Source organism: Melanaphis sacchari, unplaced genomic scaffold (genome assembly GCF_002803265.2).
Source record: "Melanaphis sacchari strain LSU unplaced genomic scaffold, SCAv2.0 Contig91_pilon_pilon, whole genome shotgun sequence".
Classification (NCBI taxonomy): Eukaryota; Metazoa; Arthropoda; class Insecta; order Hemiptera; family Aphididae; genus Melanaphis; species Melanaphis sacchari.
In genome coordinates, this window is record NW_020271649.1 from 579,996 (window position 1) to 604,850 (window position 24,855).

Consider the following 24,855-nt stretch of genomic DNA (forward strand, 5'->3'; position numbering starts at 1 on the left):
ATTAACAAGAGTTACAAACAACACATCGTAAGCTTTGAAATTGTAAATTTAAAAATGTATATTGTATTTATTATACCGACCCTGAACAATGCCGGTCCTGCGATGTCACTGGGTCCGAAACACGTCCATGGTTTTTTGTCAAGCAGTTCGTCGATTTCAGCTGTTTCTGCAGTGGCCGTGCCTGTGCTATTCTCCTGGACCAACGGTTCTTGCACAGGCTGTGTTTCGGGGATCTTGAACCGGTACGCTTTTTTCAACATTTCAGGGGCGTTATCGTTTACGTCCTCGACCGCAATCACCACGCTGGTCGTAGACGAGAGAACTGGCATACCGTCGTCGATAACCGTTATCTGTTTATAACGGATATAGTCAATAGTATTGATATTATAATAGTTCTATGAAATTAAACCATGTCGTCGACGGATTTGTAGAAGCAACGATATGTTATGTTTTGTGCATGCAAAGAACCACTGACAATCCCTAAACCTTTGGAATCCGAAATGGGTAAGTAATACGATAATAAAGCAGTTCAACAAGAGTTAAATCGTTGGTTTAGATAATTTAAAATTTATAACAAAGAATTTTTTTTGGTGAATTATAAAAAAAATAACTTTTTTTAAAAATAATTAAAACTGTGAATTAAAATATTTTTGGGAGAAAGTATAAAGAATCTGCATTGTGGGAGGGACGATGATATTATAAAAAGAATAATAACGTGGTTTTAAAAAGGACCTACTGCGTGTTGTTAACGTTGAATTTCGTGGCATAAAACTGCCAAAATTTTACGGGCATTTGGAAGTAGAGAAAGAGCTTATTTAATTGTCATAAGAATAAAAATATTGGTATCCAAAGTAAATACATTTATTAATGGCATTTAGAAAGACATACCTAGCAATAATTATACTGCGGCAGTATCTTTTACACTACCAAAATATTGTGTTTTCGCCCTTTTTATGATTATTAAACTAGTTATGTATAATAACATTAAAAACTAAAATTAAAAATGTATATTATTACCTCTAGTATATGTTCTGATTCAGTCTCTCTATCAAGTTTCCGTCCAGTAGTGGTTATGAGACCTGAAAAGAAAAAGTAGAATTTTATTATTGCTAGTTAATTTTTCAAAAAAGATTACAATTATATTTTAAATTTTTTGCACAACCCTATCCATTTTCCTAAAATCTCATTGTCAGAACTTTAATGGATGAAAATGATGGGTATATATTATATATATACATTATACGTATACATGTTCCCGCCGTGCGTTGGTTTGAATACAATAGGCATCAGATCTTCAACCTAAAATTGTGTGATAATAAGATGTCTTTTTGTGCTTTCTTAAATCGTATACGTTATAATTATATCCTTTTTCTTATCCGCACGTGACGTATACCGTTTGTTATTTTACCAGTAAGATAAAAATTAGAATTAGTAAACATATATTAATTATATACTGTCGATTATTGTTAGAGTACTTGTCACATATAAATAATACAATAATATTTATGTAGGATATTGGGTATAATGTGTTATACGCTAGTATAATTTAATAGCATTGGTGTTTTTATTCGTTAAGTTGTGATTTTTATGAGTTTAAGTCTACATAGATGTTGTGCGTCAATTTAAGTTTAAAGATTGATTACATAAATAACAACGATAATTTAACATTTTTGCTGTGGAATATTTTTGTCTATTTACTCCATAACAATATAAGTCATATTAGTGATAAAAGTCATAATAATATCCAAACTCCAATAATATACTTTATGAGTTATCGATTTTTTCCTGCGTAATGTGGGTATTACTGCGCAGTCATCGTTTTATGAATGAATAATAGATTAATTGTGGTAAAGCGCTTGCTTTTTAGATATTGTAAAAGCTTTATTTCTACTGGAAACGCAAATAAATTATTAACACCGTTAATTAATGTGTATCGAGATCGCTGGAGCTAACTTATCGGCCGAAGGTCGTAAAATATATCAGTGTCTTCTCAAGTTAATATACAAGTATTAAAGCCTACGATACCCTAAAGACTATGAGAGTATATATATAATATATATTATACATAAATATATCTAATTGTACACATATAATCGATGGTGCGTTTGCATACCATTATTTTGCCAATGTCCAGAGGATAATTTGAATTATGGTAATTGCCGTAATGGTTGTGCTTAAGTTTAAAATAATAGAGTTTAGGCGATCATGTTAAGGATTATGTACAACAATGAATTCAAATTGTTTCAAAATTAATATACAGATATATATATATAATATCTGTATGAGTGAACATAAACATACATATTATATAGGGTAGTCTGTCAAACTCTTGCAGTAGAGTTTAATTTGAGGAATGTAGGAATCGCGGTGACCAAATTTAAAAATGACTTGAAAACACGTTAAATCAATGTTCCTAAAACCGCACGATACATAATTAAATATACGTGGGCGAAAAAAAAATCAGATACATAAACACAGTCAATTTTCACTTCACTAAATGTTTCAGCACTTGGTAGTTAGTTTTGATGTGTATTTTTTCATAATTACATATTATTTAAATGGGGGTTTTTTTTTTGGTAGTGTCGTATAAAACTGTTTAAATTGGAAGAGAACAAAATTAAAATGGAATCTTTTTATCTCCATGCAATAACGATAAATGGTTGGAAAAAGGAATACAATTTGACAGGTGATCGTTTACAAAGACTATTATGTTTTCAAGTCAGGTTTTTAACTAGATTAACAAATGTATTATTAGACGTTATGTTATTATAATCCACATATCTGACACAAACCAATATATGAATGAAATTTATCATATTATATTGTATATATATATATAGTTTTTTTTTGTAGACATACGAACTAATCTAGATTATTACAATAACGACTGTGAAACAAAATGACAGATAATCATAAAAAGGGACCGAAATGCGAATAACGATAATTTATTTTTTTTCAGGAACATAAAAATTATAAACAAATACAAATATACGTAAATACAGTATTTCAAATTAAAACACGCAAGAGATGTACCTACCTATGTAAAAAATAATAAATTAGTTAAAAAAAAAAAATACAACTATCGAATGTAAAACAGATAAAAAAAAATACGTCATAGTACGTTACTTTTTATAAATAACACATTGGAGATTAAATATTGTTCAGTTTTTTTTTTTACGCGGACCATATTATGTATAATATGTGAACGAGATTTGTGACGATAATTCTGTCAACCGTTTCCGAATCAAGGGGTGAAAAATGTGTACAAATGTCGATATATCGTTTTTTCTGGTACTGTTATGAACATACTCTAATCTTGAATAAATTTTCACGAATTTTGATGCGGCAAATAATTTTCCATTAACATTTATTATAGAAAAAAAGACTAAAAACATTGAAAATTTTATGTATCTACTGTTACTATTATTAACAAAATATCAACAATTTTTAAAAAAGAAATAATTATTTTACGGATTAATATCCAATTTTGTAAAAATAACTTTGTGATTTTTGTCAAAGTCTAATTTGAGACACTTGAAATTTTTTTTTGTGACTATGGGTTTTTAATATTTTTTTATCCAGCAAATAATAATTAATCGATATTTCCAGAAAAAAAAAAAAAAAACTAAAAAATTGATAGTTTCTCATGCCAATAAATAGCTCAAAAAGAGTTAAAATATTAGCGTGATAATATATGATAAATTATAATATAGACATTTGGTGAAAATTTCAAGTATTTATAGTTATTTGTTTACGTGTTACACCAAAGAAATAAAATTAATTTTGCAGAAAATTTGATATACAAAAGTATTTCAGTTTTTTTTTTAACATTTTTTTTTGTTTTTCCTAATTATAAAAAAAGTGTAGACATTTTTAATTTTGACCTTTTTAAATTTCATACTAGAGTCAATTTGCTATACAAAATAAAAGCATTTTTATTACCTTAAAAATTGATGACAGACAGAAAAGAAACACACATCACAGTAAAATCAATATATTTATCGCTCTATTAGGAATCTAAAAATGATCCGATAGTCTATATTATTACACGTATGATCAGTATTTAAAATTTAGATAAAAAAAAAGTGTTTGCATGGGATACTATATCTAAAATACCTCTACTATTACTCTGCTCATTTAAACTTTAAATATTGATTGAATATATTAAACTTAAGAATCAGCATTTTTGAAAGATATTTTCCTAAGGAATTTGAAATCAAAATATATTTGCTAAAACGTAGTGTTTTGAGTGCTTTAATAACTAAATAGGCTTAACGTTATTTTTAAAAACACAAGAAATTATTGATAAAACGAATGTCCTATATTTAAAAAAATATCACCTTGTTTGTAATGTATTATATTAAAATATATGTACCTTATAGAAGTGACCGGTAAACATAATACATATATTATATATATAAAGCATAAAAAAAGAGGTGTGGGACATGGTCGCTTATCGTATTTGCTACTGTAAGTAGTACGAACTTGAATGGATAACTTTTACACTATAGTATGTGTTTAACTCGCTGTAGAATTCGTAGGTTTGCACCACCATGTATATGTTTATATATTATTATACTCATTTTATAGTTTAATAAAAAACTTTTTCGGAAAATAAACCACAGCTCCATTGCTTAATATACACCGTGCTGCTTAGTCAATCGCACGAACGAATAAACTTTAAAATTATATACTTGATGATAATCAAAAAATAAGAACATTTAATTCAATGACATTTCATGTAACCTGTATATTTGCTTGTATAATAATATATAAGCCACAATACAGCTTATCTTGTTATGGTGGACACCTGGACTTGTAGTATGGATTATATTATACAGAGTAAAGTATACTCATATATATTATTTTCTCTCTCTCTCTCTTTCTCTTTCTATACATGTATATAATATATACGAACAACGAATGCACGGATGGATTTTAAATTTTACCAGTTAACTCGTTGGGAGATGCCGACATCGTTGGACGCTGCAAGGGTGAGTTTTGAATTATTTATATTTACCGACAGTTAAAACGGGGAACTAAAAAGGGAAATGTCATGTTTTAAATCTGAAATTGAAGAGAAAGATGGATAAAGCGAAAGAGGGCGATACTGTGAGAGAGACAAAGTGAGCATAAAATTATATGGGGTCAAGAGCTGAGTATTGTGCTATGTCGGCTAAAAATGAATGTATGGACGATTATTTCGCGAACCGATCGATCACTGGAGATATTGAACAGATGATGGAGATATACGCTATGCATATTGTAAGTTTGTATTTATGTATGAATTATTCCCTCCTCTCATGAGTGAAATTAATGCTATTTCGCTGTTTTATTCGACCTACATAATATTTAAAATACAAAATTACTATACCTAGTTATTATATAATATATATAAAATAAAATTGTCGATTATAATTAAAACTGACCAGTGTTTGAAGAAATTGTGAACAGTGACTGTGGATTGCCGGTGGTAATTTTGTATGTGATTCTTGTGTCGGAAATATCAGCATCCTCGGCTTCCAACTGTATGATCGGAGTGTTGGGCGGAGCATCTTCTTTCACTCGCGGATAATACACTGGGGCTTTAGTCAAAGGAACATTATCGTTAATGTTCTTCACTTCCACATAAACCTACGAATAATAAATTAACAAATTGTTTAATTATTTTTTGTGCGTTATACATGCAATTGAAATGGATTGTATGAGCGGGAACGCCGGGAACCAATAATACCCACTAATAAGCTATAATAACAGTAACAATAGCAGATTTATCTTATTTACGGCGACGACACTATCTTGATTCACATTCAAACGACTTTTGGATGGACAGAAATATAATGTGTTACGTTTGCATGTAAGTTTTCTGGTAAATGACGGATATACATATTATGGTGCACACGTAGACAGATATTGTGTACCCAAATAATATGGTGTATGTTTTTACACCTTTTTCTAGATGGGTAATGGGGGAATGTTATTTTTTAAGATTTTTTATAGTTCATAACTGTGGCGATACTTTTAACGAAAAAAAAAAGAAAAACCGATTTTGATAACTAAATATAAAATAAAAAAACGATTTAAGTTGTTAAAAACAACAAAAGTTTTAACACCTAGTCAAGATGAGATTATATTAGTGGTACACGCAATTTTTTTTACAAATGAGATTTTTTATATCATGTAATTGGAATATAGAGTTTCGCATAACTATGATAACTTTACCAATTACAAAAAAAATCACTGTTTAAATTAATAGGTATGGTTTTAATGACAAACTAAATTTTTTTAACTGAGTCCACTAAAAATAAATTTATTGATATCATTTATGAATTATTAAATTAAATAATTTGTTTTATTACTTAAGTTTAAGTAAATTATTATAATTACCGATGTATTTTATAATATACACGCATGCAATATACAAAACAATATTTTAATGCATATAATAACTATTAGACATACAAATATAGCACATTGTAATAATTAACAACTCTAAAATATGAGCGAAGAACTTTACTACCTAAAAGTAATTCGTGCTTATAAGTATATTGTGTGCAAATACGTATATATTTTTAACTGTGCGTTCGTTATTTCAAAAGTTTAGAAGTTTGAATATATGCTCTTAAAATATTTGTTAGTGTTGAAAAAGACAACTAAGTTATACAACTCTTACTTCCTTTTATTAATTTTAAATTAAGTACTTATAATACTTTATAATTAAATAATACGAAAAATCTAAAAAATATAGATTTTATTTAGTAAATATTAATTTCAACTATAGGATTACCATTGCAGTGTTGTTATCGTCAACATCATACTCAAACAATAATCTTTACGCAGTGTGTACATTTTCCTTTTAAAGAGAATACAATGCCAGTTATCTGTGAGTTGTATCGGTTTATTGTTGACGGGTAAAATTATTTTTTTGAAGTATTATATGTTATTATTGTACAAAAATATAATTTAATATCTTATTAAATTGAAAAAATAAATTTTCCATTGTAAAGAAAATCTTAACAGTTAATAAATATTAAATGCTATGATAAAAGGTAAGATAATTCAATAACTGATAATTTTCAGTTTATTTTGCTTTTTTTCTTTAAATATTAAACAATATAGATAGATAGTAATATATTTGTTAGAGTAAGAAGTGAGAAATTTCATATTTTTACAAGTCAGTGAATTCAAGTAATTGAGAATTAAATTCAATATTATATAAGTTACACTACACCAGCCCTGCGTCTATAAAGTAGACAACTACCGATAAGGAAAATTAATCTTAAAAAAGTTATTTGTAAATCCATATATTTAATGGCAATTGTTATATTTATAAATTAATATAAATGAAATGATTGTAAGTTGGTTTGACATTTATGTTTTGAATAGAATAATTACTTTATCATTATAAAACGTACACGTACAACCAATAAAATAGCGTTATCAATTCATATACCTATATATTTTGTAATAAGTGGAATGAACTAATAATTACTCTAAGCTAAATGATCTGTACAGTAGGTAAAACCGTTAAATGATTAAAAAAATTATGATTTAAGGACTGGTAAAGCTTAAAAATGAGGAAGAAATGAATAGTTCTAGAACGAGCGGCGGCTATGCAATGCAGCATAAAATAGCAAGGGAAATTTGGAAAGAATTGATTTTGATGGTGAAGGGACAAAATGTGCTAAGTGAAGTGAAAAAATAAAATAATAATTCTATGCATTTGCTTTGTACATTATTATAATATATTTTGATTTTTAAAATTTAAACGAGTATTGTTAAGATATTATAAATGACTAGATTTTCCAAAAGTCAAAAAGAAATCGATTTATCTATACATACACAAAGTTAAATTCCCGTTCAAGTCATATATAGAGAAGCATACATTTATAAGTCTATTTAAATAATTAAATTTAATTTGTAGAAAATGAAGTCCTTATTACATATAATTAGAATAAAACTAAAATCTATGTTTTTTCTTTGAAAGTACCAAAATATTTATAACCATATTTTATGATTTCCATCCTGTGATTATAAAATAATATATAATAATTAAAGTGCTTTTAGATTCTAAGCAGAGCGATGAATGTATGAGTTTAAATTTTCATTATTAGAGTAGTTTTTGATAGTAAATTGGATCTAATTGACAAAAGTAAAAAGTGGAAACCACTTTGATTTACAGTAGCTGGTATCAAGTGTACTTCGTAATTTAGTCGCAGTAATAGATGTATTTAAATTTGAATTTAATGATAAATAATAAGCAAACATTTCACCAGTCCTCCAATCACAACATTTTTTATTTTTGAAACACCATTAATTATTGTTAGTATGAATTTGTTTAGCATCAGAAATTTTGCTGTTCTGTCAGTTTATATTGCTAAGTATATTTTATTATAAATATATATTATTATTATAATAATATATTTGTTTTATTATTAAAATGATATTTGGTACAGTACATTTTTTCCGAAAACTTCATGTTTATTAATTATTAAAATAGATATATAATTTATATCATAATATACCATTGTTATTAACATTTGAGTTGATATCGATTTACTTTAAAGCAGTGTGAATAGGTTTGTGGTATAAACAGGCAATAGCATAAAATAAAATATTTTGAATTTCAATAATATAATTGAATAAAATCGTAATTTTTCGTTTAAATATCCAATTTTATCAACATTTAAAGTTAATTAAGTATATATATGTATACACTAATATACTATTTAAATTTTCGTGTTTAAACAAAAAATATGTAATTATGATAAATAATTAAGTCTAAACTAGAAATAAAGATTGACATTTTTAAATACAAAATTATTTACAAATTTTGTCAAGATTTTAACTTTAAACACAAAAAATCGTGCTTAGATATTATTTTAAATATCTTTAAACGGTTATTAGAATAAAATGTGCAAATATAGAATTACATTTTCAAGCTTTAAACCAAAGCTAAACATTTAAAATACATTTAAAAAAATAACCAAAAAAAATTTAAGTTTAAAACGCTGTAAAAAGCTTGAAATTAGCCATAATATTTTGAAAATTAAATTACGTATAGAAAATACTAATAAACATTTGATATTAAATTAGTAAATTTATGTTTACTCGGCTTCTAAATTACAATAAAATAATCAAATTTGTCGAAAATTGGTTTTGCATTAAAAATGTTTACTATTGACCTTTCAAAGTACTAATTAAATCCACATTGATACTAGAGAATATATTGAATTAGTTTTATAGCTCCAAAAGGTGATCAAAATATAGTATTTCTCTAAAAAAAACAATGATAAATTCGAATAATTATTAATATTATTTCACTTTAAATACTTATTTATTAATCGAGAAAAACTCCATATAGCATTTCTCAATATTTACCTACATTTATATCAATTAAATATTATGAATAAAAACTAAGGTTATGGTTATATTATACTTGAGTTATAATTTGGATGATGACCGGTTAAAAAATAAGAATATTTTTTTTGTAACGTATTAAGAAAATTAATATATTACGATCAAATTGGTTGTTATATTGATTTTAAATACAAAGGGTATGGATGTGTGTTCACCTTTTAATAATATTTTGTAAGTGTTTCGGGTTTTCGTTTACCAATATAACATTTTCTTTTTATACTTCACTATTCATTTTAAACAAATTGTTTTCTCCTTTCTTTTATTCAAGAAAAAATAAATTAACAAATTCACCGTCTTTCATGACTACAATTAGTAATATTGATTTTATACAACTAGAAAATAATATATGTATAAAAGTTTATGTATTTATTCTATATATTATATATATATATGTTATAAAGGGATACGATTTTCGTATTTCTTTATATTCCCGAGTTTATCATAAACAAAAACCTACTCGTATTTAAGACTGTTTAAAGAAATAGAATTGATTGAACCAACATTTTACAAAAGAGGAATTTAATATGTTTTTCTTGTCAACATTTATTTTTAATATCACACTATAGATCGACCGATAACAAAGTTACAAAGAATTTATATTTCATTTGCATCGAGCATAACACATACACTACAGTGCATAAAATAATTATATATATTATTATTTTATTACGTAAATAGCATCCGAAGAATCTAAAGAAAAATAATAAACCATATTTTCTGGATACCCTGTACATTAAATGCGTACGTTTAAGATCGAATCGTTTAGATATAAGGATCAAAATCGTACGAAGGAGAATAAAAGACGAATATTTGGTGAGACATTTTGTTCGAACATTCAATACCCTAGCTGTCTACGAAAAGCTGAAACTGCACGTGTGAGCAACTAAGACGACCAGATGACCGCGGCAAAACCTTAACACGTTAGAGTCGTCAGGTTTTTTGATAATCGCACTGTATTATGCAGTGTTTTCCGGTTGTCACGCAATATTGTAAAACATTAATGTCAAACGGTACGTTATCCACGAAAGCTAGTTCATAAATGTTTCAAACGTTCACCATATATATATATATATGCATAACGGGACTTCAACTTCCCTTTCCCCACCACTCGGTTTACATATTCACCGTCTAGTCATGCCGCCGGTCGTATAAATAATTGATTCAAATTAGTGTTATAATATCATCGTACCTCGAGACGAGAGTGCAGAGGAACGGTGGCGTGGTCAAAAGCCATCACGGTCAACCAATACGACGATTTGGTCTCCATGTCCAGCACTACCATTGTCCTGATATTTCCTGTGAAAATAATAATACAAATATAATTAATTTAATTAATAAACTAAATAAACAATATTATCGTGGCGGCATAGAATAAAATTGTATAATAATAAACAGTGTTATATGCTGCTTATACTGCTGCAGTATATAAATGCGATTATTAATGTTTGTTCAAACGACGTCGGTAGAGGAGGAGGAGGGGGGTTGGGTAAAAAATATACAGATTAGTTAAAAAATGTATACTGTTTACGTATTCATAACCAAATATCACAGGACTGCAACATAAAATACGGTGCAGACTACGATTCCCGTGCGTATTTGAAATTGAATATTACATTTCTACGTGTCAATATAAAATATATGCGACGTGTATTTTGTTTTTCACAACAATAGCTTGTGACGCGAGTAAATATAAATATACGCGTTTGTACTTCTTTTTCTTTTTTTGTTTTGCTATAACTATTTGGTGTTGTATAATTGAATTACTTTAATAAAGCTTTTATTTTGAAACGTATTAAGGGATATATTATCGTTAGACAGCTGTCTGGAAGAAAAGGAAATATTTGTGTCTTAATGAACGCTGACAGAAAACCGGTATATGGTTTGAAACTTGATCAAAAACACAACTATTTTGCTACCCGTCTTAGAGTTGTCTCGTAACGATATGATATTTCATAAAACGTAATTCCGGGAAGATACTGATTAAATTTATTTTGTCTTCTGTATGTAATAATATATATATATATCGTATTTAACACATGATTTTGATTGATTAGCAAACGAATAAGCTGTAGTCTGTATATTATATGTAAATTTTAGATCGAGTTATGGATTGTGTTTATGATGAAGAATATCAAATTAATGATATATTTAGTCGACCGAAAAGGATACATAGTGTGTTATCGAATAATTTCGTCAGTGATGAATGATTGAGAAATGGACTTGTGAGAATCGTGTTTCAAAGAAAGACGTTGCATTATATATTATATCCTTGACTTTTAGAAAGTTCTATCGAAAAATGACCGACTACAATACATTTTTCTTTTCGGCGTATTATTATTATTATTTCCGAACAAACGTGCAAACATCATCGGCTTCGATGTTCCGAAATAGTGCACACCACATTATACATATACGAGCTGTGAAATCGCGTATAAGACATTAATATATCGATGAGGCAGCATTATTGTTTGGTTTTGATGAGAATTTTAAATGACGTTCATATTTTTATTTAACATAAATCAACTTAATTTAGTCTATCAACTGTTACGATGAAACCGTAATATATATTATGAGTAGTAATTGTTATGAATGATTTAGGATTAGAATTTCTCTTTTGTACATTATTTAATTAAACAATAAAATTATTGTTTGTGTTGTTCCTCTACTTTGTTCTGAAATAATAATAATTCCGTTATAGACCACGAAATGAACAAAGAATAGTAATCTGGATAGGTATATATATATCCCCACGGACTTAATGATTAATATACATTTTCAAAATATGTTGTTTTTTTTTTCTCAAATCTGTTACATATAATAAAGTATGTAGTATTATTCAGTTTTAAGTTCATAATAATTATTGATATTTAAACGAAATTCGTTGAAATCGATCGTCTTTTGAACTGTACGTTAATACACAGACTTCTTAAACTCTAAATAGTACTACCGATTAAAAATTCAACTCGTGAATCAATTCGCACGTTATGTCACAGTAATAATTTACATTAAAACGATTATTATCCAATTGTAATTATTATAATATTATATTGTTATTTCTATATAACAACGAAATCGACGGATGAGTGGCGGTGTAAGGTTCATGACGTAAAATTCTGAAGGTTGGTTGGGCAAATTTATTCTCGTAGCTGAAAAAATCCTTCACATCCAAATACTCGAGTATAGGACCACGTAATCAGCTATACTATATATTGTATGCTACCAAAATCAATAAATAATCGATTACTGCGTGGTTTAAACGCTAACGGATTTAGCGCCATTACGACCGCCGGACATCTCTGTCGTTGTTTGCCGCTAATCAATATAATAATAACTAATGAGCGACCATCAGTATACACTTGTAGGTTCGGTGTAGACGCGGTCACGTTTTTATCCGTTTCACAGGCGAACAGATATTATGTGATATAATATTGTAATTAATAAATTCCACTAACGCGATAAACGCACCCCTACATGTGAGTGTTGAATAATATGATACGCTCAGATCGCCTGAAATGACTTCTGTATCAGACGGTTAATTATTGTTTATTATATACGAACAGAAAATAGAAACTGCATGGTTTATTTAAGTTGTTAGAAGCTTATTAGATATTAGAGAGAAGAGTTTGAAAAAAGTATGGTCTTAAATATGATGTAAGAGTATAATGTATAATATACAGTACAATATATTATATACCTACACAATTAACAATGTTTATTAAGCGTAATCATTCTAAGATTTTATAGAAAAGTTATTCAATTATACAAAAATGGTTAAATGTAAATCAATAAATAATAAATATCTATAAAATTTTAACCTAATTTTAAAATGTATACATGTCAGTTATTTCACAACTCAAACGTGTTCGATTCAATACTAAATACGTTGCATGTTACGATACTAAATTTGTAAATTAACTTAGAACGATTAACTGTGTTACTCAGAAGTAATTTACAATAGTTGTACTATTTCAATGACTTGTCACAGTGCAATTTTCTCTTGAAATAGTTTGTGAACAATTAAATCAGTGAATATTGTGAAGGTTTCATAGTCATTTTAAATTAAGCTCTTCACAAAATTAATATGTATTGTTTATTGTTTTATAATTTGCCTGATATGAGTGCATTTTTTATAAACTATATATACAATGCGCATTTCTGAATAAATTTATTTACCAAGTATAGTTGGTAAAGAATGCTCTTCAGATCTTGCTTTATATTGTCGTTTTTAAAAATAATTATTTATCATATTTAAAAGCAGTCTTAACCGATTTGATTGATTTCATACGGTAATTTATTTTAAGCACTTAAACCTTAAATCAATACTTGATTTATCACGGAACATGCAATAAATTCTAATAAGATGGACAATTTCGAGAAATAATTTGGTTGTCATAATACTAGTGTGCGTGACTGGTGCGATTTTGACTAGCACAGAAAATAAAATAAAATATGTATAAGTTTAATATTGTATTTCGTTGAGCTCTTGTAATCGAAACTTAAAACCAAACCCGACGCAATTTTAAATAAATTGAGTGTTATGTAATAAACATAAAAAGAAAAAAACAACTTTTATAAAATATTATTGATCTGAAAATTTTTGATATACAAACTATTTTTTTTTAATTTTTGAGTTTAAAATTTGATATGCTTTTACCACCTATCTATAATATGAATACACACACGCTGTTAATAATTTGTTGAACTGCAGCTGTCTGGAATTTAGTAAATATATATACAAATTTAACAGTTATAGTTGTAAATTAAAAAATATATACATAGTTAAATAATGGCAGAATTGAACGAAGTATTTTAAACAGAAACAACCACGTTGTTGATACAACTCTATTAATAATTATGACATAGTGCAACAAATAAGTAGACCGGCAAAAATATCGTATTATGACGAGAAAATTACGGGAATAAATATGTACATTGTAAAAATGATTTTGGGATTCAAGAAAATGTACTTGAAATTAAATCTAAGTTTATAATAATACGTATTATACCTACCATAATAAAATAAAATAGTATTAGCTTACAATAAAGATTAAAAGAGTCTACGGTTTATCTTATATCATATTAGAAAAATTAAATTTTATACAATTATATTTTATACAAACGGCAGCTGTTTTCAATTCGATTTTTTTATGCCAACTTTGATTTATCTGCCCAATTTAAAATGGAAGTGCTCATTTCTCATATATTTAAATGTGAAATTTTTTTTTCGAATACCTTTATGCATAGATATGTTTAAAAAAAACGAACATGGTAATATGTGCGAAGAATCATTGAAACATATTTATTTTTTGTTTTTAAACTGTGTATAAATATATATATATATATATATATGTTTACCACCAATTTTTATAAGACCTCTCATTTAACTGTATTGCTGAAATAAACAGCAATAAATTTATATTTGTCTTAACATTGATTTTTAAACTATAAAATAATTTAAATTTGTTTCTCTGTGTATTAAGTAGAATTTTATTATATATACATATATATGGTATATATACATTTATTTTGTTTCAATTAATTGGAATTTTTTCTAAAAGTTTATACTCAAGTAAGTGTTTAGGGAAAATGATTATTCTTTATAATTATAATTATTTTTAATTATAATGAAATAATTAAAAAGAGTCATAGTTGAAAGTACATAGTTATTTTGTTATTTTTTTGAAAACTTCTTAGAAGATTCCAAAATTGGCCTCTTTTAAAGTTTTAAGTACTATCTGTGATCAATCACTAATCGATTAAAAACTTTATTAGCACATTATTTCAACACAGAAGATATAGGTACACATAACTAAAGTAAACACATCGTTGTCAGATTAACGAACATTTTATTTAGTGTTTTAAGGAACAATATAAAATATTAAAACTTAAATAGTATGATTATTTTTTTTTTTTTATTGAAATAAATCATATGGATATAAAAAAAAAAACAAAAACAAAAAAAAAACTAACGATAGTACATTACTTTAAAATATAAATTGAAGTTATTTAGTTGGTTTAATTAAATAAAAACGTGAGTATATACGCCCTATGTTCAATAAAATCAATTTAATATAAATATATATGTGTAATACAATTATTTATAATCTATAAATACAAACTGTACTCAAAATCTGTTTGGTTTTAGATTGGTAAGAAATTCTAAGGTATTTATACACAATATTTTGTATAAGTAGGTGCACCTAACCTTTGAATTATAGTTTCGTCGTATGAGATCCTTACAAAGCGGGAAATTGTATTCAGTTAGAATATTTTCAGCGTACATTTTTACGATTAGGTTGATTCATCATAAATATTCTCAATTCACTCCATAATTATTTTTCTGTGGCCGAGAGGTGTATGATCGATTCATCGGTATAACGCAAACGTGTTTAAAGTTTTAAATTTTTAAATAACGTTTTTCTTGGTAAAATTGAATCACCTATTTTACTTTCTCCAATTAATTTAAAAGATTTTTAGCGTTCCGAAGTCCTATTTAACATTCCTAAATGCACCTGATATTTACACATAATATTATTTGATTTTATATATATTTATGTGTTTTATATTAAATATTTTCAGTAAAAAGTACACATATTTTATTTTCGATACATAAATTAATGCAATGCATTCAGAACTTTAATCTTTGTATTTTAGACGCAGCTTTGACACCGATTTAAATTGACTCCTATAACTCAAAGTTGAAAAACCTAAATAAAGCTTTTCAGATTTTATATTTTCTTTGTGAAATTATATTTACTTTATTCTACTACAAAAATCATTTCTGTATTCTCTAACATATAATATAACAATATAATATTACTGTCATTGATTGACGTCCTATTGACACAGCTGTATTGAATTTGCCTATATTACACGCCGCCGTTGACAACAGACTGGCGCGTTTTCAATACTCATGTTTTCGTTAATAAATTATAATTTATAGTGAGTTTATTGTAATCGTAGCTACCAAAAATATTGTACAAATCGTTTAATACACCTACATTATAAATACATGTCTATACCAAATTACCAAAGTATTCATGTATTTATATGTAACACGAAAAAACCACAGTAACTTTTTTTAATAATCCAGCTTTCACTTGCTGAATATTAAATATAAGTATAATTACATAAATGTATACAATTACAATGGATGTAAGTATACATACCTACAATTTAAGTGTATATTCCAAGTATAAACAAAATATTAGGTGAATATGCAGTATGCAAGCGTTGTGTGCTTTTATTTGTAAGTTTATAATGAGGTGAAAATAACAATGAATAAAATTATAAAAATGCATAATGTAAAAAATTGTATTTTGATAATTTTTATATTTGTATTTCCTTTTATTTTTTATTGTTAAAATTGAACGCCCACAACATTTTAAATTTAATGGTACAATAGTACAAGGAAATAATATCGTAGAAAAATTGTTTTTTGAGCATTTGTAAGTACCGAAACTGTTAATATACGTTCTTGCCAAGATTAAATAAATTGTATTAGTTTTATTATTCGTAACGTTTTTAAAGATCCACGTATACCTAGTTATTTTTAATAACTATTTCAATGCATTAATATTAAACGTAATTTGTGGTTTAAAAATGTTATGATGATGGTAGTCTTTAAAAATTTAAATATAATAGCAGGCTCATAGGAAAAATGAAATATTCTTTAATCTCCCCCCCTCTCTATCCGAACTCAATATATATATTATTAATGGTATTGCAACAACACAGTCGCATAAATCTTTAGCTAAGCTACCCTTAGCCATCGTAAATCCAAATTGAGCAACAGGCTTAAATTCGGATTATAATGTACCCGTTTATGATCGTAGACAAGTCCCATAGGTCTTGTATACAACCCATGTAATGCGTAAATCCTACATTCTTTTTCATTTTTTTTGTCGAGATGAAAAACGAACTACCGAGGGATAAAAAATAAAAACAAACCAATGAAACGTCTGAGTTTTTACAAACGGTTATAGGTACATCTGTAATAAATAAGACAGAAATAACAAATAAAACCGTTAGATATTTATATAAACCTATTTTAGCAACAAAGTCTATTGGTCGATTACCCTTTATCAACATAAATTAATTAATCAAAGGGAAATTAATTTATATTCAAACAGAACATGGAATTCGTTAGAATAAACAATTAAAATAAAACTATGTAACAAATTTAATTTATTTTTCGAGTCAAATTTAAAATACTTTAATTATGATTTTGTTCTCTAAAATATAGTAGTAACATTATAAAATCTTTTGCATAATGCACATTAACGGCGAATTAAAATTAATGTTAAGGTTAGTTTACTGTATTTTTATATTTTTTTCAAGAAATTTATATTTAATTCAACAGCCACGATTTTTAATTGATCCACATTGCTTAATAATAAGTGTATTACGAACATCAGTTTCGATTAAGAAAATGTATATTTACGTATACCTTTAATGCACTCCTATTACTATCATCGTATTCCATGTAGAAAGTGTTACGAATTTTCTAGTTAATAACTAAATTATATAATATAGTTGGGTATAAAAGGATTTGAGGATTTGACTATATAATCATTACTTATTATTAACCACAAAACCACAAGGTGAAGTAGTTGAATTTTTTCAACTATTAAGTATATTACGATAACACATAGTCATTACTCATTATACTTTATGCTTTACACAAAATACCATGGTAAAATAGAATAGTACATTAGAAGATGTTAAAAAATAAATAATTATCATGTAGTATAAACTATCTTGATAAAATTATTATATATACATACAATAATATATAGTTAATACAGAACGCACATATCTAAAAACGTATGTTGGTTCATTTTCTCCAGCTAATAGACGTTAACTACGCTGATATTTGTTTTTTGCCGAAATTGATAAATGGTTTGATTTCTTATCCTGAATTACGACAGTCATTTAACTTCCATGTACCTCAATATAAATCACGTTTTTTTTTTCACGTTTAAAATTTAATTTTATTGTACTTCTTTTGAGTTATGGTTACAATATTTCTCTTGATCGGGTTACCAGAGAAGTAAAGCATTGACTAATTTTCATCTGTTTAAAATTAGATAATTATATCCATTTAATCTATGTTTTTTTGTCATTTGATTTAATTTTCTACTGTATCTTATATAGTTGGTTGTTAAGTATATAGTTTCTTAATTATATTTAATTTAATTAATTTAACTTGATTTGCTAACTAATGTTTTGTTTAAGCCTTATTTGTTTTATTTTGTTGATATCATATTATTGCATGTTAGTTAAGTTAAATTTTCTAACTGTATTTGAGTTCTTATGGGAGTTTATTAAAATAAATAAATAAATATTAACCGTCATTGAATACATCATCATACATTTATCCACGTAGTATGATGTTTTAACGAAATCGTCATTATATATGACCGGAAAACGTCATGCAATTTATACATTTTGGGTCACATATAATATATAAAATATGCTGATTGTCCTAGTTCAAATATTAGTACCTGTTATAAATAAGTATACTATGCATACGGTATATAAACCACAGTATAAAACATAAAACGTCGACTGATTCTCGCGCTACCACCCCTCATCTATTTTTGACTTAAAATTCAACTTAAAATTATTACACGAGTTTGTACACAATGCGTGTTTATAACTAATTTATCGGCCAAACGTGGGGCAGTTAATTGTGGTTTTCGACGAGTAATTTAGCTGCAGGCATATTCGTTTTAATAAAGAACGACTGAAACTGTTTTAAATACTTGTAATACTATAATAAGTACACGAGTGAAATTGTAGAGTGGTTACAATAGTTTGGGGAAATGCGAAGAAGATATTAGAACGGACGATTTCAAAGACAACGTTGTCAAGGAAGAGGACGACAGGGCTAGCTGGTATTACATGTGAACTATAGCGAATTCATAAAATATTTTATCTTTTTCGATGATGGTATTTGCGGCGTTTGCGTTGGCGGTTTTCATGTTTTAATTAAAGCGGTATTGTACATTGTTATTTTAGATGTCTGATGCACCGAAGCAACTGACTCCTATCATCTGTCTCCCACACTAGTTTTGACTAATTAGTATTGTCGAGATTCACGACAAAATTTTAATGGGGGACCGGGATACGAAGTCTTAGTACACACGATTGCAGGAAGGCACGTGCTTTTAAAACGGACCGTGACGTGGTTTGAATTGAAAAAAAAAAAAATTGAATAATGGAAAATATTTAATACAGTAATTGATTGTACCCATTGTAGGATGATTGCATACTGGAGTAAGTATCAACTTTAATGGGTATAACGAACATATTATTATAATTATTCAGAATCCAAGCAAACATACTATAATAACTATTGTGTGATGATGATTTGTGAACAGGATTTTTAGCAATTTTACTACAAATTTTCAGAAAATTGGAACAATAATGCACAATAATGAATACTAGTATTTAACAAAATTTAAAATTTATATCTATAAACATACAATTAATACACAATAAATAATCTGATTATATAGTAATATATTATTTTAATTAAAAATGTTATTTTATTATCATTTATAAATTAAAAAATACTATTCAGTTTTAACCGTTAACTTTATATATATTGTTGGGTTGGAAAATTGAATATTTGGTTATTTATAATCTTAACAATTTTTTTTTGAACTTAGTTGGTTTTTTAGTTTTTACACAGTCAAATAAATAATTTTATGATAGGCAGTAACTACAACATTATCTCACCTTATAATCACAGAATAACTGTTATTCAGTGGTATAACCGCTGTGAAGTGCATTATTACGCGATTAGTTATTAACTACAACGTATTATTTTGTATTGATATTTTGAGTTAACTAGTTTACATATATGGTACTTCTTTCATTTATTTATCGTTTTGATTATTATTATAATTTAGTTAAAGATCAAACTAAATAGGGATTAAAAGAAAATTACAACTTATCTCGTTTTTCATTTATAATTTAATTATGCATTTACAACAGTCATTCTATGGAATTTTCTGATCTTTTCTATACATAATATCAACGACTGTCGCGATCTGTTAACTACCCGCTAATCAAGTTTTACTTACAATTAGATTCCACTAGACACACGTAGTTATGGAGATGGCAATTGTACACATATTTCGCGTGGAAACAATATAATATATTATATTATGTATTATTTAAACAACGGGTGGAAAGTGATGTGAGGGAAAAAACACTCGAAACAATTCTTCTTTTAATGAAATAATAACAATAATAAGTGGCATAAATATATATAATACAATAGTCTCTAGCTGGTCTCGACCGAGATTTTCGACGGCCTCTCACGCAGTGGACTTTTAGTAGATTTATGAAACACAATACATTTATTATTTTTTTCCCCGCATAAGAAAGCCATAGAATCGCCACCGCCGCTGTTGACGTCAACAACTACCGTGTGCGCGCACCAGGCGCAACGGCGGCTGAAATCCAATAAGCGTAACTCGGATACGCGTCGAAAGTGTTTGTCGGTTGTTGTTTTGTTTTTCGTTATGCGGACCCTCTGCGCGTATGCAAATGCACGTCGAAAACATAAATTTACATGTTTTATAAGCGATAGTGGAATACACGTACGGGGGGGTGAGAGGGTGTTGAAATAGCCAAAAAAATAAATAAAAATAAAACCAAACATTTTTTTCTTAACATTGAACAGTAAATTTCATTCTCGAACTCGATATCGTTATACCACTCATGTCCCACGCCGAACATACGGCGCCTTTGTCGCGAACAAACGGTACGTTAACCCTTCACATCTTTATATATTATATTATACGAGTTATCGAACTTACGAAAACGATTAAAATACAACCATTAGTTGATTAAAGCCAACGTTTTACGTTTACCAATTATAATAATATATAATGTACATCACCGCCACGGTTCTTATCATATTTATATTATATGATTGTTATTCAATTATTATTTAACGTATAGATATAAAATACATGCAGGCGTGGGTGAACGAAAATATTTTTTTTTTGCAGCAAAAAGGAGTTAAAATTAAATTTTAATCGCCCATCGATCATATCATCGTATTAATATAATGCATTATTAGTGAAAACGTGCGTATAGGTATAACGACAACAGAAGGCTGTACGAAAATTCGTTAAACATATAAGTATTGAATCGTACCCGGCAATTTGACAGAATGTCCTATGAAATGAACGGATATGGGGATTAGAAGCAAAGCCAAAGAAGTTAACCGATCGATATACGCACATAATAATAGTATTATATTATAACAATATCGCAGTCAAAATACACACACACACACACACACACACACACATTACAATAGTCGTGTGTTTTGATAAAAATGTAACAACGGAATTTTTTGTCATCCTATACTATAGGTGCGTTTTAAAACTTATTCGAGTGTAGACCTTTTGAAATTCAATATACATTTATTTATAACTATATGCGTGATCTATATTTATAATAACCTGTACGTAGGTAGATATATGAAGAACCTTTATTGAAGGTAGTTTTAAGTGTAGTTTAAGTGTTAGTCAATTGAACGGGGTATTTACAAAATATTCTCGACGCGAATGCAGCGACCACCAGATATCAATATCAATGTCGTAAACACTAATCTTGTTCGATAAGAAAATTCAATTTAATAAAAACCAAATTCGAGTATACGATAAATATGCGTTTTACTACAGTAGGTATTCATAATACCTTTTAAAAATAAAAATTATACTAGTATAAAAAAATAATTTTAGTCGAGAATCAAGCATCTCAAATCTACTATCGACTACCATGCCTGGGATAGCTATCATTGTGACACGATGACAGAAATATACTGATTTCCATCACGGCGACAGTTTCATTAAAGTATTATATCAGCTGATACGGCAATCGCAACTATAAAACGGGGTTTACTATTACTGTATAAACTCGGTTTAATAAGTGACGATGGAGATCGGTGATTAGATTTATCATTGTCTAAATAATGAAAAGCTATCTTGTTTATAATGATGTATAATGTACCACATCATTGTCGGGTAACATAAAAAATGATTAACTATTGAATGAATCAATAGTAAGATTATGGTTCCTCAATCATGATTTGGTTGTCTTTAAATGGCCAATTCAATTTTAGGGAAAAGTAAGTTAATTAATTATTAAAAAAATTCGTATAGAGATTTTTTTGTAAATATAAATAAGTAAATATTATGATATAAAAAATATATATATTTTTTATGAATATAGAAAGTATTATATGATTAAGCTTTTTCTAAAAAGAAATATTATTCAACTTATTCCTTTCCTCTTCCCATCTGTAGAAAATTTAGGATTAATGACTAGCATCTATATATTTCGTTTGTTATTTACTAAATACTTTTCAAAATTCAAATTTAGAACGCTAATTTTTTACAGTTTTCAGAATTTTTTTACAGGATTTATTGAAAAAAAGGCCATATGGGATCTGGCCTTAAAAATCTTTTTGTATACTTTATCATACACATTGCACTTCTAAACGTTATTTTCAGTGATATTGAATTGAATCCGTATAGATAAAATGTCATAACTATCTATATAGTCGGTGACACACAATTAGTTAATGCTTATACTTAATTATTAAATTATTACGAGTAAAAAATGGAGTGTATGTTTAAATGTTTGCCCGTAAAATAATTATTTTTCCTCAAACAATCTTTAATATTTTGTTACATTTCCAAAAATAATAATTTAATCATGTACTTGAAATTTCCAAATTATTATTTTTAATACCTATATTATGATAAAATTTTCAATTTTTTTTTTTTAGTATTTTTCTATAACTGTCGATAAAAATCATTTTCCAGGTAAAAAGTATCTTTATTCATTATTATTTTTAATATTTTTTTAATTAATTGACTCTTTATACTTATTATTACAACTAAAGAAACGGGCTCAATTCAATGTTATCCGTTATTTTTGGCAAAAATATTTGACTCAATATTCGTGAAAAAAAAATGCTTTTTAAAACTATGCACAGTTTTATCGGTTTATTATACACGAAATTGCTTAGAATATTGAATTAAAAAAAACACCAAAAAATTCCACAATAGTTTCTCGTATTATCGTATTATATAATCATTAACTCACGTGTGTGGGCATATTAACATATTTTAATAATAGTTAGTATTGTTTTAAGTTTTTAACAATATGCATTTTGTACGCATACGTTGAGCTGTTACGTATCCATAAACCATATTGGTGTTCTATAAAATATTGAAATAATAATATTATCACGATTTAGCCACAATTATGATTTACGTATAATTTATATATATAATACATAAACATTCGGTTGGAGTTTATCGCGAGCCAAGGAATAAGTTTAAATAGTATTATATTATGTATATTACGTTTTACGCTATCAAAAGCCAACAAATATTAACATGAAATTTATTTTATCGCGTCAAAAGTTCTTTTCAGTTTCTAATATATGTAGATTACGAACGAACTTTAATATAAACCGGAACGGCATAATTATAGAAAATTCATATACTACACGGGGTCATAGTGATTAAAGTTTAACTTTAACCTTTCACTTGTAACTACCTATGTTATATGCATGCAGGTAGGTATATAATTTTCGATATCCTACTATTGTTGTTGTTAAAAAAATACCTCTATTTTTCGATAAACTCATCTCGAGGTTTTGCAAGGATACCAGCCGTTACATTGAAATCTAATAATTTGGGGGATCGATTAAAAAATGAAGTTTTTTTGATGCACATGTATACAACGTTAGAGGGTCGCATCGGTACGACAGAAATATTATATAATATTTGGGCTGTGTCAGCTCAACAGAAGTGTTATATAATATTTAAAACTTCGTATAGTGCATAAATAATTTGGAGTTTATAAGGAATAGAATTGGCGGTAACAGGGCATGTCGTGACGGTGCAAGTGTATGCTACACAGAGTAATTTAACAATAACATAGTCATCCCTATTTAAATTTTTATTTAGTTATGGGTTTATTCAACTTTAGATTTTTTTATATCGCAAAAAAGCATTCTGTGGTGATAAAAAATTTCTTTTTTCAAATTAGAACATAACAATATCTACTGAATATTATTACGCATATAATATTCAGTTAAAATATCGATGTACCTATCTATCTAGATAACATTTAAAATTTAAATGAGTAGTTTTTAATTTATAATATGTTCCTACATACTCGTATGTTAAGGATAATAATTCTTGAAAATGATTTTATTAGTCATAAGTCAAAAAATTTTAAATGATTAATATTAATTACTTACTTAAGATTTTAAACCCTATTTTTCCTAAACTTATTATTTTGGATTTGTTATCATTAGTACACTACAAACTAACTTAAAAACTACTCGAATTTCGATTTAAATACATTAAGATTTTTAAAAAGAGCTAT

The 24,855-nt window shown here is 27.1% G+C and overlaps 1 protein-coding gene across 4 annotated transcripts in view; it reads right to left on the bottom strand.

Moving 5' to 3' along the window:
- Window positions 1–24,855, bottom strand: part of LOC112602859 (fat-like cadherin-related tumor suppressor homolog) — a 136,690-nt gene that overhangs the window by 21,455 nt on the left and 90,380 nt on the right. For all 4 annotated transcript variants that reach the window (XM_025351197.1, XM_025351199.1, XM_025351198.1 and 1 more), the window contains 4 exons: window positions 10,610–10,716; window positions 5,430–5,634; window positions 1,018–1,079; window positions 81–350 (listed from right to left, as the gene is read on the bottom strand). In XM_025351197.1, coding sequence (XP_025206982.1) covers window positions 81–350; window positions 1,018–1,079; window positions 5,430–5,634; window positions 10,610–10,716 — 644 coding nt within the window. The remainder of the gene's footprint in view (window positions 1–80; window positions 351–1,017; window positions 1,080–5,429; window positions 5,635–10,609; window positions 10,717–24,855) is intronic.